Source organism: Triturus cristatus, chromosome 4_2 (assembly GCF_964204655.1).
Source record: "Triturus cristatus chromosome 4_2, aTriCri1.1, whole genome shotgun sequence".
Classification (NCBI taxonomy): Eukaryota; Metazoa; Chordata; class Amphibia; order Caudata; family Salamandridae; genus Triturus; species Triturus cristatus.
In genome coordinates, this window is record NC_140586.1 from 984,830,918 (window position 1) to 984,846,937 (window position 16,020).

At 52.0% G+C, this 16,020-nt stretch overlaps 1 protein-coding gene and 1 pseudogene across 1 annotated transcript in view; both read left to right on the top strand.

The window, feature by feature from the left end:
- LOC146839218 (uncharacterized) overlaps nt 1–16,020 on the top strand; it is a 503,293-nt gene that overhangs the window by 197,485 nt on the left and 289,788 nt on the right. Inside the window, 1 exon segment of the mRNA XM_085603232.1 lies at nt 106–2,705. Coding sequence (XP_085459358.1) covers nt 106–2,705 — 2,600 coding nt within the window.
- On the top strand, nt 2,725–3,338 carry LOC146839219 (uncharacterized; annotated as a pseudogene).

Genomic DNA, 16,020 nt, shown 5'->3' on the forward strand with positions numbered 1-16,020 from the left:
AAGTGCTTTATCAGCCATGAAGGCCCATCAGGAAATACAGTCATGGGATTTAGACAAATATATACCCGACCCGCAGACAGTAAACAAGAAAGAAGAATCATACACATGCAGCAAGAGCTTTAGTTACTCATCTCTACTCAAGCTTCACCAGCACACGAACACAGGACAAAAACCATTCAAGTGCAGTGAATGTGTAAAGAGCTTTAGTCGATTAAAAGAGCTACAAAGTCATCAGCGAACACACACGGGGGAAAAACCATTCAAGTGCAGTGAATGTGCAAAGCGCTTTAGTCGTTTATCAAGCCTTCAAAGACATCAGCGAACACACACAGGAGAAAAGCCATTCAAGTGCAGTGAATGTGCAAAGTGCTTTAGTCAGTTATCACACCTTCAAAGTCATCAGCGAACACACACGGGGGAAAAACAATTCAAGTGCAGTGAATGTGCAAAGCGCTTTAGTCATCTATCAAGCCTTCAAATACATCAGCGAACACACACAGGGGAAAAGCCATTTAAATGCAGTGAATGTGTGAAGAGCTTTAGTCGATTATCAGGCCTACAAAGTCATCAGCGAACACACACGGGGGAAAAACCCTATCATTGTAGTGAATGTGACAGTAGTTTTTGCCAATCTTCAGCATTAAGGTATCATCAGCAAACTCACACAGGAGAAAAGCCAGTCAAGTGCAATGAATGCGTGAAGTGCTTTAGTCACTTATCAAACCTCCAAAAACATCAGCAAACACACATGGGGGAAAAACCATTCAAGTGCACTGAATGTGCAAAGGGCTTCAGTCGATTATCAGTCCTACAAATTCATCAGCGAACACACACGGGGGAAAATCTCTATCATTGTAGTGAATGTGACAGTAGTTTTAGTTACTCTTCAGCATTACGGTATCACCAGCGAACTCACACAGGAGAAAAAACATTCAAGTGCAATGAATGTGTAAAGAGCTTTAGTCGATTAAAAGAGCTACAAAGTCATCAGCGAACACACACAGGAGAAAGGCCATTCAAGTGCAGTGAATGTGCCAAGTGCTTTAGTCAGTTATCACACCTTCAAAGTCATCAGAGAACACACACAGGGGAAAAACAATTCAAGTGCAGTGAATGTGCAAAGAGATTTAGTCATTTATCAAGCCTTCAAATACATCAGCGAACACACACAGGGGAAAAGCCATTTAAATGCAGTGAATGTGTGAAGAGCTTTAGTCAATTATCATGCCTACAAAGGCATCAGCGAACACACACGGGGGAAAAACCCTATCATTGTAGTGAATGTGACAGTAGTTTTCGCCACTCTTCAGCATTAAGGTATCATCAGCAAACTCACACAGGAGAAAAGCCAGTCAAGTGCACTGAATGTGCAAAGTGCTTTAGTCGATTATCAGACCTACAAATTCATCAGCGAACACACACGGGAGAAAAACTCTATCATTGTAGTGAATGTGACAGTAGTTTTAGTTACTCTTCAGCATTACGGTATCACCAGCGAACTCACACAGGAGAAAAAACATTCAAGTGCAATGAATGTGTAAAGAGCTTTAGTCGATTAAAAGAGCTACAAAGTCATCAGCGGACACACATGGGAGAAAAACAATTCAAGTGCAGTGAATGTGCAAAGCGCTATAGTCATTTATCAAGCCTTCAAAGACATCAGCGAACACACACAGGAGAAAAGCCATTCAAGTGCAGTGAATGTGCAAAGTGCTTTAGTCAGTTATCACACCTTCAAAGTCATCAGCGAACACACTCGGGGGAAAAACAATTCAAGTGCAGTGAATGTGCAAAGCGCTTTAGTCATTTATCAAGCCTTCAAATACATCAGCGAACACACACAGGGGAAAAGCCATTTAAATGCAGTGAATGTGTGAAGAGCTTTAGTCGATTATCATGCCTACAAAGTCATCAGCGAACACACACGGGGGAAAAACCCTATCATTGTAGTGAATGTGACAGTAGTTTTCGCGACTCTTCAGGTTTAAGGTATCATCAGCAAACTCACACAGGAGAAAAACCATTCAAGTGCTGTGAATGTGCAAAGTGCTTTAGTCAGTTATCAAACCTTCAAAAACATAATCAAACACACACAAGGGAAAAGCCATTCAACTGCAGTGAATGTGGGAAGAGCTTTAGTCACTTATCACACCTTCAAAGTCATCAGCGAACACACACGGGGGAAAAACAATTCAAGTGCAGTGAATGTGCAAAGAGATTTAGTCAGTTATCAAGCCTCCAAACACATCAGCGAACACACACAGGAGAAAAACCATTCAAGTGCACTGAATGTGCAAAGTGCTTTAGTCAGTTATCACACCTTCAAAGTCATCAGCGAACACACACGGGGGAAAAACCATTCAACTGCAGTGAATGTGGGAAGAGCTTTAGTCCATTATCAGTCCTACAAATTCATCAGTGAATGCACACGGGGGAAAAACCCTATCATTGTAGTGAATGTGACAGTAGTTTTCGTGACTCTTCAGCATTAAGGTATCATCAGCAAACTCACACAGGGTAAAAACCATTCAAGTGCTGTGAATGTGCAAAGTGCTTTAGTCAGTTATCACACCTTCAAAGACATAATCAAACACACACAGGGGAAAAACCATTCAAGTGCAGTGAATGTGCAAAGAGATTTAGTCATTTATCAAGCTTTCATAGACATCAGCGAACACACACAGGGGAAAAACTCTATCATTGTAGTGAATGTGACAGTAGTTTTCAGCATTACGGTATCACCAGGGAACTCACACAGGAGAAAAACCATTCAAGTGCAATGAATGTGTAAAGAGCTTTAGTCGATTAAAAGAGCTACAAAGTCATCAGCGAACACACACGGGGAAAAACCATTCCAGTGCTCTGAATGTGCAAAGTGCTTTAGTGAGTTATCAAGCCTTCAAATACTTCAGCGAACACACATAGGAGAAAAGCCATTCAACTGCAGTGAATGTGCAAAGTGCTTTAGTCAGTTATCAAACCTTCAAAGTCATCAGCAAACACACACAGGGGAAAAGCCATTGAAGTGGAGTGAATGTGCAAAGAGCTTTAGTCATTTATCAAGCCTTCAAAGACATCAGCAAACACACACAGGGGAAAAGCCATTCAACTTCAGTGAATGTGGGAAGAGCTTTAGTCGATTATCAGAGCTACAAAGTCATCAGCGAACACACATAGGGGAAAAACCATTCAAGTGCACTGAATGTGCAAAGTGGTTTAGTGAGTTTTCAAGCCTTCAAAGACATCAGCGAACACACACAGGAGAAAACGCTTCTAGGCCATGTTACGTTGACATGAGAATCACGGCACAAGATGTTTGTACTTTTCCTTACCCTTAGAGACACGGCTTCAGTAATGCAAGGCTTGCTTGGAAAACATATACATGGCAAAAGAAAATGCTCGCTTACACAATTAATGTACTAGCATATCACATTTTGCAACATTACCGTGCACTGTTATTGTGTTGCAATAGTTATCTGGAAAGGACCAGAATAGATATCTTACAGTAGAGTGGAAAGTCCCAAAAGCTGCCTACGTGGGACTCGTGGTCAGCAACAGTAGACTTAGGACCTTAAATGGTAAAATCATACTGTATCCCTATAATATTCGGACAAATGAATTGTGCTTAAGTTGTGCTACGCATGATATGACGCTGCATCCTTTGCGGTTTGGGCCTATATAAACTATCATAAACATCACATCGTCGGACATTCAGTATCTATGCTGTCTGTCTCCGTGCCGCACGTATTTTGTATTATTTGGTCTCCAATAAATTCTGCTATCTTCTGTGCTGACAGAGAACTGTAATTGTGGTATTATTTCTGAAAGACCTGGGGTCACCAAGCCCTAAGGGGGTAACGTGACTCGAGCGGCTGGGCACCCAAAGGCTTATGTGTAAAGCGACCATACAACACACACATCCTCGGAAGCAAGGAACACACACAATAAGGGACGCCACACTGTAGAATGTATGCAAATAACTCAAGTTTATCCCAGCAGGTAGATGTAAATGCAGTTCCTTATATATAGATGCAGTTCATGAGATATAAATGCAGTTCATGAGATAACAATGGCATGGCTCACATAGAGTAGCATTGGATTCACCAGCATCATATTCACCAGCACTTTCTCCCGAGGCCCTAGGCCACCTGGGTATATCCTAACCTTGGTTGTAAGGACTGGGGATTGTAGCGCCACCCCTGGGGACAAGCAGGGACTCGGGGCAGACTTCGCGGGCTTACCGCTATCCCTGGTACCCTTCGCGCCTCAGTGGGCGGTTTCCGCGCTATACGCGTCAATCGGGCCTGGTACACCTGTGGACAAAGCCTACGATCACAGCATTACTCGTAATAACTAAGCAGTGGACACTTCTGAGTAAAGCCTACGATCATAACGCTACTCCTAATAACTAACATTGAACACTACGGAGCAGAGCATGCGAACATAGCGTTACTCGTAACATCTAAGCATTGAACACTTCGGAGCAGAGCCTGCAAACATAGCGCTACTCGTAACATCTAAGCATTGAACACTTTAGAGCTGAGCCTGCGAACATAGCGTTATTCGTAACATCTGAGCATTGGACACTTCAGAGCTGAGCCTGCGAACATAGCGCGACTCGTAATTTATCAGGCTGAAACACTTGTGAGCAGAGCCTACAACCACAGCGCCGCTCGTAATAGACCAGAATGAAGCACTTCTGAGCAGAGCCTACAACCACAGCGCCGCTCGTAATATACCAGAATGAAGCACTTCTGAGCAGAGCCTACAGCCACAGCGCCAGTCTCGTAGGACGGGGCAATTCCCTCGAAGGGGTGTCACAGTCCGGGGTGAACGGGGTAACTCCCACGGAGGGGAACCAGGGTCTCAGGGTGCGGTGCTGCTCCCGGTCGGTAGGGGGCGCACCGGGGTCCGTCCCAAGCCTCCCGGCTTACCTTGATCTCGACGTCTTGAGGCATCCAACCCCAGCTCCGGTCTCCGCAGTCGATTCTTCAGCGACGGGGGCAGGCCACAGCCTCACTCACCTTCTCCCGCAGCTGCGACGGCAGCGATGGGGCCCCGGGCTTCTCCGCGGGCCTCGACACAATGAGGGGGCACACTTCAGGCTTCTGGGCCGCAGCGGTGAGCGCGCTCTAGCCCCCGCGCCAGGGGGGGTCAAATTAAGCGGAGAGTTCCGCGCTCGACGGAGCTTGCTGCAGGGGATCCCAATGCCAGGTCAGGGAGCGCAGGGGTCACAGCGCTAATACCTGGTTGATCCCCAGCAATTCCACAATCAGCTTGGCATATGGTTTCCGTGTTCAGGTTTTGACACGAAGTCTCAGCATTCAGTTTCAGCATGCGGTCGTGTCATGAGGGTTCAGCATTCAGTTTCTGCAATTAGTTGCTATATGAAGTCTTGATGGCGCAGATGTCTCTGGCGCCCTTGGGGGGTTCTGTTCCTGGGGGGTAGGGATTGAGTTGGCGACTAGGTCCCTCCTAGTCAGGCTGGGCAGAGGTTCACTGGGTCCTCCTACTGCTGGGCAAGATCGGTGGGCTTTACAGGATCCCTCACTCACTTAAGAGGCAGCACCTAAATCCTGTCACTCTCAGAGGCATAAGTCCCTGGCTAGGCCCTACCGCCTAAAACTCCTGCGTGGATTCTCCAGCTCTGCTTTACCCCACTGGCCAACTGACTAGAAAATGTTCCCTCCCTCACTTAAGTATCCCTAGGTCAGGTGACCTCTATCCAAGGCGGCAAAAGTAAAAACCACACCTCCCTTCTAGAAGGTTCCAGCACATTCCAGGAGCTTCCCCATTCTACCTATGGGACAAAAAAAGCGGGCTGGTGTCGCAACATTGTTGTGGGGTCCTAGCCAGCTCCTGGCAGCTAGGGTGCTACTAATGAAGACCACTCTGCAGTAGCAGGGGCCTGTGGCAGCCATCTTGGGAGAAGGGAGCACCTGCACCTTAACATTGGTTGGCAATGAAAAGGCGCCCGGAGACCTAAGTCCAACATAAAAATGAGGGTGGAAAAAAATTAGTCGCGATCAAAAATAGATGGGGAGACCACCCTAGGGCTGACAGGTCCAACACGCGTCCCCCCCAGCCGAAAGAGTGGAGAGCTACCCAACCTCTAGGGAGTTCTCATCACTAAGGCGGAAATACCTGGAGAGACCGTCAGCATTGGCGTGGTCAACTCCGGGCCGATGTTCCACCTGAAAATCCATCCCCTGTAGGGAAATGGACCACCTCACCAACTTGGGGTTTTCGCCTCTCATCTGCATGAGCCAGCGAAGGGGGCGGTGGTCAGTCTGGATTAGGAAGTGAGTTCCAAAGAGATATGGCCTCAGCTTCTTCAGAGCCCAGACCACCGCGAAGGCTTCTCTCTCAATGGTGCTCCATCGCCATTCCCGAGGGAGGAGTCTTCTGGAGATGAAGGCCACTGGTTGATCTTGGCCCTCGGTGTTGAGTTGCGAGAGCACCGCACCAATGCCGTGCTCCGAGGCGTCGGTCTGTACAATGAACTCCTTACTAAAATCTGGTGTTGCTAGTACTGGAGCGGTACACATCGCATGTTTCAGCGTGTCAAATGTCTCCTGGCAAGCAGCTGTCCATATAACCTTGCGAGGTTGCTTCTTTGAGGTCAACTCTGTCAAGGGGGTTACGATGGTACCATATCCCTTGACAAACCGGCGGTAATACCCAGTGAGGCCGAGAAAGGCACGAACCTCTGTTTGGGTCTTGGGGGGCTCCCAAGCCAAGATGGTCTCTATTTTGGCCTGAAGGGGTTGCACCTTACCTCCGCCCACCAGGTGTCCCAGGTACACGACAGATCTCTGTCCAATCTGGCACTTGCTGGATTTAATTGTTAGGCCAGCGCGTTGCAGCGCCTGCAATACCTCCTGGAGGTGCTGCAGATGGTCCTCCCAGGTGCTGCTGAAGACAGCTATGTCATCCAGGTATGCCGCTGAGAAGGACTCCAGACCAGATAGTACCTGATTCACTAACCGCTGGAATGTGGCCGGAGCATTTTTGAGCCCAAAGGGCATCACTCAAAACTGAAAGTGGCCCTCGGGGGTGGAGAATGCTGTCTTCTCCCTTGCTCCATCGGCCATGGCAATCTGCCAATATCCGGATGTCAGGTCAATGGTGCTGAGGTACGGGGCTGCTCCCAGCTGGTCCACCAGCTCGTCTGCTCGTGGGATCGCGTGAGCATCTGTCTTCGTGACAGAGTTCAACCCCCTATAGTCCACACAGAACAGAAGTTCCGGTGTGGTACCCGGTGGGGCCGCTTTCGGCACCAACACCACCGGACTAGCCCACGGGCTGCTGAAAGGTTCTATCACCCCCAGCTCCAACATCTTGGCTACCTCACGCTGGATGCTATCCTTCACTCGGTCAGAGAGCCGGTAAGACTTGTTCTTCACCGGGGGGCTGTCCCCTGTGTCCACATCATGGGTACACAGATGAGTGATTCCAGGCGTGAGGGAGAACAACGAGGCGAACTGTCCCAGGACATGGCGGCAGTCCCTCTGTTGCTCTGCGGTCAAGGATGGGGAAAGGACTACACCTTCTACCGAGCCATCCTTCTCCTGTACCGCTAGAAGGTCAGGAAGAGCTTTACTCTCTTCCTCTTTGCTCCCATCCGTCACCATAAGGAGAGCAAGCTCTGATCGCTCATGGTGCGGCTTCAGGCGGTTGACGTGGAATACCCTCAGGGGTTGTCGGGGGGTCTTTAGATCCACTACGTATCCAGTCTGGCCTCGTCGCTCCACAATGTCATAAGGACCAGTCCACCGGTCCTGGAGGGCACAAAGCTCCCCAGGTTCCATGACCCACACCTTTTGTCCAACGTCCAACTCGACCGTCCGAGCGTTGCGGTCGTACCACTCCTTCATAACGGTCTGGCTAGCCTCTAGGTTCTCTGAGGCCGCCCTCCACAGCTTGGCCATCTGGCTGCGGAACGCCAGCATGTAGCTGACAATGTCACAGGGAAACTTCTGCGAAGTCTTCTCCCACCCCTCCTTCACTAAACTGAGGGAACCCCTAACGGGATGGCCATAGAGCAACTCAAACGGGCTGAACCCGACTCCCTTCTGCGGTACCTCCCGGTAGGAGAACAACAAGCAGGGGAGGAGGACGTCCCATTTACGCCTCAAGCCCTCTGGCAGGCTCCGTATCATTCCCTTCAAGGTTTTGTTGAAGCGCTCTACGAGCCCGTTAGTCTGGGGGTGGTAAGGAGTGGAGAACCGGTAGGTCACTCCACACTCCTTCCACATGGCCTGCATATAGGCCGACATGAAATTTGTGCCCCTGTCCGACACCACGACCTTGGGGAATCCCACTCGGGTAAAAATCCCCAATAGTGCCCGCGCCACAACCGGTGCAGTGATGGTCCTCAGAGGGATAGCCTCTGGGTACCTAGTGGCGTGGTCCACCAAGACCAGAATGAACCGGTGCCCCGCTGCGGTCGGAGGGTCCAACGGCCCAACAATGTCTATGCCGACCCTCTCAAAAGGGGTCCCGACCACCGGGAGCGGTTCCAACGGGACCTTCAATTTAGTCCCAGTCTTGCCACTTGCCTGACAAGACTTACAGGTCTTACAAAAGGTGTCTGAGGCGATCCTCATCCTGGGCCAATAAAAATGTGGGACCAACCGCGCAAAGGTTTTGTCCTGGCCCAGATGTCCGGCTAAGGGTATCTCGTGCGCTAACTCCAGCAGGAAGGCCCGGTAACATTGGGGGACCACTATGGCCCTCGAAGATCCATGTACCGGCACCTTGGGCTCACTGTATAGGAGGCCATCCTCCCAATACACATTATATCCTCCCATCTCCTGACTGGCCACTTGGGCTTCGGCCTGTCGCTGCATGCCTTCAAGCGTGGGGCACGCCCTTTGTGCCTGACAAAATTCCTCCCGGGTAGGTCCTCCTTCCACATGCCAGTCGGCAAGGGTCGGCAAGTCCCCCACGGGAACGACATCCACCTCCGCGGACTCCGGGGGCACCTCTGCGGTCTCCCCATCCATCTCACGGGGCATGTCCTCTACCACCTTCTTCTTTCCACACTTGGCGTTGGGTTGGGCCATGATTCCAGGCTCCAACCCGGGTTGAGTTCCATGCCGGGCAGCCATGAACCGCGTGACTACGCAAGTCCACCCTGGTAATCCCAGCATCTCGGTATGCGCTCGAAACTCGACATCTTTCCACTTGGTGTGCTCCAGGTCGTTCCCTAGCAAGCACCCCACAGGCAAGGCAGGGCTCACCGCAACTCTTAGTAGGCCTTTGACTCCTCCCCACTCAAATGGAACACGAGCCACGGGATAGTGACTCACACTGCCGTCAGCCAATACGGCCGGATGGAACTCCTCGGGGACTACTTGGTCTGGGGACACCAGCCACCTCACTACGGTGGTCATGCTGGCACCTGTTTCCCTCAGAGCCTCCACCTCCTCCCCGTTAACTCTCACCCTCTGCTGATATTTAGCAGTGTTCGGGGGCAGGGACACTACAGGGACCACCTCTCTATCCCCGAGTGAAACCAGGGTCAGGCCTGTCCACTCCCCTTCCCTATTTAAGGGCAGCTCCACCCCAAGCGCTACACTACTTACCCCGGGGCTCTTCCCGCCCGGTGGGGCTGGGCGTCGCTTGCGACACTTGGGATCTCCTTTGTAGTGTCCGATCTCCCCACATTCGTAGCACCTCACAATCCTTGGCTGCTGACTCCTGTCAAGGTAAGTGGGTTTTGTGGAATTGGACAGGGGTGGGGTTCCTACTACTTTCCCAAACTTATTTTGGGGGCCTTTTGAGAACTCCACCTTTTTATCTCCCCCCTCTTTCTTCTGGGGGAAACCCTGTCCGCCTTTCGAGCCATCTCCCCCGGGGCCCTTGTGAGACACCCGGGTGCTCACCCAAATATCTGCCTCCTCCACAAGCTCACGGGGATCCGTTAACTTGCGGTCCACCAGATGTTGGCGCAGCTCCGGAAAGCACTTATCCAAGAGGTGCTCCCGTAAAAAAAGATTGTACACCCCTTGGTAGTCCTGCACCTCGCTGCCACGCACCCAACCATCTAGTGCCTTATGGGCATAGTCAAAAAAATCCACCCACGTCTGTGTGGACAGCTTATGGCTGCCACGGAACTTCTGCCTGTACCTTTCGAGGTTAAGACCAAATTTCTTGAGTAAGGCCTCTTTCATGGGGGCATACCTAACCTGATCCGCCTTGGCTAAGTATAACAGGGTGTCCTGACATTGGGAGGTATATAGCGATACAAGCCCCCTCCCCAATTGCTCTCGGGAACCCCATGGGCGGTCAAGGCCACCTCGTATGCCTCCAACCATTTGGCAATATCGTCCCCCACTGTGTAGCTGGCAATGGTTCTGGTTCCGGCCGGCGGAGACAAGCCCGGCCGGCCGTGCAGGTCACTCTGGTCCCGGTAGCAGGCAGGCGCAGGGCGCCGGAGGCAGACCCAAGCCCGGCCCGAGAAGGAGCAAGAAGCAACAGGTAACACCCGCTATCGTGAAACAGCAGCTCACGAAGGGACTCTGCGCCCAGCTGTCTCTTAAACGCCTCTTGGCGCGCTGAGGTAGGCGACGTGCCCCGGGTACTCCTGGGAATTGTAGTTCTGGTTCCGGCCGGCGGAGACAAGCCCGGCCGGCCATGCAGGTCACTCTGGTCCCGGTAGCAGGCAGGCGCATGGCGCCGGAGGCAGACCCAAGCCCGGCCCGAGAAGGAGCAAGAAGCAACAGGTAACACCCGCTATCGTGAAACGGCAGCTCACGAAGGGACTCTGCGCCCAGCTGTCTCTTAAACGCCTCTTGGTGCGCTGAGGTAGGCGACGTGCCCCGGGTACTCCTGGGAATTGTAGTTCTGGTTCCGGCCGGCGGAGACAAGCCCGGCCGGCCGTGCAGGTCACTCTGGTCCCGGTAGCAGGCAGGCGCAGGGCGCCGGAGGCAGACCCAAGCCCGGCCCGAGAAGGAGCAAGAAGCAACAGGTAACACCCGCTATCGTGAAACGGCAGCTCACGAAGGGACTCTGCGCCCAGCTGTCTCTTAAACGCCTCTTGGCGCGCTGAGGTAGGCGACGTGCCCCGGGTACTCCTGGGAATTGTAGTTCTGGTTCCGGCCGGCGGAGACAAGCCCGGCCGGCCGTGCAGGTCACTCTGGTCCCGGTAGCAGGCAGGCGCAGGGCGCCGGAGGCAGACCCAAGCCCGGCCCGAGAAGGAGCAAGAAGCAACAGGTAACACCCGCTATCGTGAAACGGCAGCTCACGAAGGGACTCTGCGCCCAGCTGTCTCTTAAACGCCTCTTGGCGCGCTGAGGTAGGCGACGTGCCCCGGGTACTCCTGGGAATTGTAGTTCTGGTTCCGGCCGGCGGAGACAAGCCCGGCCGGCCGTGCAGGTCACTCTGGTCCCGGTAGCAGGCAGGCGCAGGGCGCCGGAGGCAGACCCAAGCCCGGCCCGAGAAGGAGCAAGAAGCAACAGGTAACACCCGCTATCGTGAAACGGCAGCTCACGGTAGCTGGCAATGACTTCTTTGGGTAAATTAAATTTTGACTCATGGGACTCTCTTGGTACGCTGCCACCATTGTCCTTATTGGACGCATTTATCTGGAGAGCGCGCAGCTCCAACTCCTTCAGCTGAAGCTCGTGCGCCAGCTTCTTTTCCTCCATTGCCCATTTCCTGTTTTCTCTCTCTTGTTCCAACTTGGCCAGCTCCCACTTTAACTGCCTCTCTTCCCTTCTGTCCTCGTACTCCTCTGGAGACGCGCTCCTCCTAGACCCTGTCCTACTACTGGCCCCAGAACGTCTCCCTGGGGGCACATTTTCGGACATATCCACATTGTGTATGTCTAGTACTTCCTGGGCGCTCTCCTCCTGAGGTGCATCTGGCGCCTCCTGTCCCTCATCCTCTCTCCCATCTGGGTGGGCCTCTACCCATGCCCTTAAGGCGGTACGGAGTTCCGGTCCTTTGGACCTCCGCACCCCAGGCACCCCCATCCCCTGCCCGAATTCCCTCAGTTGCCTTACAGTGTACCCCTCGAGGTCAGCTAACCGGAACTCCATCGTGACAGGTGGGGACCTAGATACTAAGGAAGAAAACAATTCTAGGAAATAAGTGACAGTTACCAGCTAACCAGGATTTTACACCCTCAGTCTGGACAGTGGAATCAATACATGCAGCAATAACAGTTGCAGAGCTTAAAACAATAGGCGTTTAATTGTGGCGCCCTCCGCTTCACGGAAGGGTGCTGTATGGTCACAGGTCCTAATCCCACCGCTCGCCACCAATGTAAGACCTGGGGTCACCAAGCCCTAAGGGGGTAAAGTGACTCGAGCGGCTGGGCACCCAAAGGCTTATGTGTAAAGCGACCATACAACACACACATCCTCTGAAGCAAGGAACGCACACATTAAGGGACGCCACACTGTAGAATGTATGCAAATAACTCAAGTTTATCCCAGCAGGCAGATGTAAATGCAGTTCCTTATATATAGATGCAGTTCATGAGATATAAATGCAGTTCATGAGATAACAATGGCATGGCTCACATAGAGTAGCATTGGATTCACCAGCATCATATTCACCAGCACTTTCTCCCGAGGCCCTAGGCCACCTGGGTATATCCTAACCTTGGTTATAAGGACTGGGGATTGTAGCGCCACCCCTGGGGACAAGCAGGGACTCGGGGCAGACTTCGCTGGCTTACCGCTACCCCTGGTACCCTTCGCGCCTCAGTGGGCGGTTTCCGCGCTATACGCGTCAATCGGGCCTGGTACACCTGTGGACAAAGCCTACGATCACAGCATTACTCATAATAACTAAGCAGTGGACACTTCTGAGTAAAGCCTACGATCATAACGCTACTCCTAATAACTAAGCATTGAACACTACGGAGCAGAGCCTGCGAACATAGCGTTACTCGTAACATCTAAGCATTGAACACTTCGGAGCAGAGCCTGCAAACATAGCGCTACTCGTAACATCTAAGCATTGAACACTTTAGAGCTGAGCCTGCGAACATAGCGTTACTCGTAACATCTGAGCATTGGACACTTCAGAGCTGAGCCTGCGAACATGGAGCGACTCGGAATTTATCAGACTGAAACACTTGTGAGCAGAGCCTACAACCACAGCGCCGCTCGTAATAGACCAGAATGAAGCACTTCTGAGCAGAGCCTACAACCACAGCGCCGCTCGTAATATACCAGAATGAAGCACTTCTGAGTAGAGCCTACAACCACAGCGCCGCTCGTAATATACCAGAATGAAGCACTTCTGAGCAGAGTCTACAACCACAGCGCCAGTCTCGTAGGACGGGGCAATTCCCTCGAAGGGGTGTCACAGTCCGGGGTGAACGGGGTAACTCCCACGGAGGGGAACCAGGGTGTCAGGGTGCGGTGCTGCTCCCGGTCGGTAGGGGGCGCACCGGGGTCCGTCCCAAGCCTCCCGGCTTACCTTGATCTCGACGTCTTGAGGCATCCAACCCCAGCTCCGGTCTCCGCAGTCGATTCTTCAGCGACGGGGGCAGGCCACAGCCTCACTCACCTTCTCCCGCAGCTGCGACGGCAGCGATGGGGCCCCGGGCTTCTCCGCGGGCCTCGACACAATGAGGGGGCACACTTCAGGCTTCTGGGCCGCAGCGGTGAGCGCGCTCTAGCCCCCGCACCAGGGGGGGTCAAATTAAGCGGAGAGTTCCGCGCTCGACGGAGCTTGCTGCAGGGGATCCCAGGCCAGGTCAGGGAGCGCAGGGGTCACAGCGCTAATACCTGGTTGATCCCCAGCAATTCCACAATCAGCTTGGCATATGGTTTCCGTGTTCAGGTTTTGACACGAAGTCTCAGCATTCAGTTTCAGCATGCGGTCGTGTCATGAGGGTTCAGCATTCAGTTTCTGCAATTAGTTGCTATATGAAGTCTTGATGGCGCAGATGTCTCTGGCGCCCTTGGGGGGTTCTGTTCCTGGGGGGTAGGGATTGAGTTGGCGACTAGGTCCCTCCTAGTCAGGCTGGGCAGAGGTTCACTGGGTCCTCCTACTGCTGGGCAAGATCGGTGGGCTTTACAGGATCCCTCACTCACTTAAGAGGCAGCACCTAAATCCTGTCACTCTCAGAGGCATAAGTCCCTGGCTAGGCCCTACCGCCTAAAACTCCTGCGTGGATTCTCCAGCTCTGCTTTACCCCTCTGGCCAACTGACTAGAAAATGTTCCCTCCCTCACTTAAGTATCCCTAGGTCAGGTGACCTCTATCCAAGGCGGCAAAAGTAAAAACCACACCTCCCTTCTAGAAGGTTCCAGCACATTCCAGGAGCTTCCCCATTCTACCTATGGGACAAAAAAAGCGGGCTGGTGTCGCAACATTGTTGTGTGTCAGATATCCAGCTTCCTACACACACTGGCTAAAGGAAAAAGAGCAAACATATACACAGACAGCCAGTATGCCTTCGGGGTGGTCCATGACTTTGGCCAACTATGGTCAATGAGGGGATTCCTCATCTCAGCAGGTCAACAAATACAACACGCACAACTGATAAGTGATCTCCTCCAAGCCTTACTACTACCATTAGAAGTGGCTATCATCAAATGTGCAGCACATACTTCATCGAAAAACTATGTATCAAAAGGAAACGCATTCATTGATGGAGGAGCAAAGAGGATAGCGCTAGCAGGCTGCCAGCTAGCAATGGTACAGATGATAAGCCGCAACAAAGACACAGACATTAGTAATGACTCACTACATTGTGACCCCATGCACATACAGGAAGGGGTTGAGGAACATGAAAAAGAGGAATGGGTAAAATGAGGATGTGTGCAAACAAAGGAGGGGTTATGGACAGGACCAAATGGGAAAATTTGCCAGCCTTCATCAATGTTTCCCTCTATGGCACGCCTCTTTCACGGCCCTTCCCACGTGGCCCGAGACAGCATGATCAGACTGTTTTCCCAATGTTGGTTTCGCCAAATAGCAGAGAGACTTTGCAAGCAATGCTCTATTTGCTCACAGTATAATACTGGGAAAGGTACACCAACTGCACCTGGCCATTTCCCACCGCCCCACAGACCCTTCGAAAGTCTCCAACTAGATTTTATCGACATGCCTCCCACCCAGAAGTATAAGCATGCTTTGGTAATAGTATGCATGTTCAGTAAATGGACCGAGGCCTATCCGACTAAGAACTGTGATGCACATACTGTTGCTAAATGCCTCCTGAAGGAACTTATCCCACGTTTTGGAATTCCAGCCCTTCTGAACTCAGACAATGGGCCGGCGTTCATTTACCATGTGATAGGGGGAATATGCAGGGGGCTTGGGGGTCACACAAAAGCTACACTGTGCCTATCACCCACCATTAGCGGGTGCTGTGGAAAGAAAGAATGGGGTGTTGAAAAATAAAATTGGAAAGATTTGTGCATCAACTGAACTTTCAGGGGTGGATGCATGACCGCGAGCCCTGCTGGCAATGAGGAGCACACCAGACTGGGTAACGAAGCTCAGCCCCCACGCAATTGTCTGTGGCAGACCCATGAACATTAAAAGCCACATGTCCACTGCTCCACTGTCAATAACAGATGATTTGCTTTTGTGTTATTGCAAGAAATTAACAGAGACATTACGTTATCTTCATAGCCAGGTTCTACAGGCCATTCCAGAAGCAGCAACTCCACTGCCACATGATCTTCAGCCCGGTGATTGGGTTTGGGTAAAGGCTCACACCGGACAACACTGCCTCCAGCTGAGGTGGAAGGGCCCCCACCAGGTCCTACTGACGACAGCTACAGCCGTGAAGTGCGACGGACTGACATCCTGGAATCACAGCTCCCACACCAATCGGGCACCGGGACCAGGCAACAAAGAGCAAGCTCTACCAACACCGCCAGCGGCATCTAAGGCCCCCCGCAGGTACAACCTTCGATCCACCAGGAAGGAACACACCGAGAAGAAGTAAGAAAGAGGCAGCTCCCTGCTTGCTGCAGGCCAGGCCTCCAACGAGAGGAACTACATACCTGAGGCAGCTCCCTCCTTGCTGCAGGCCAGGCCT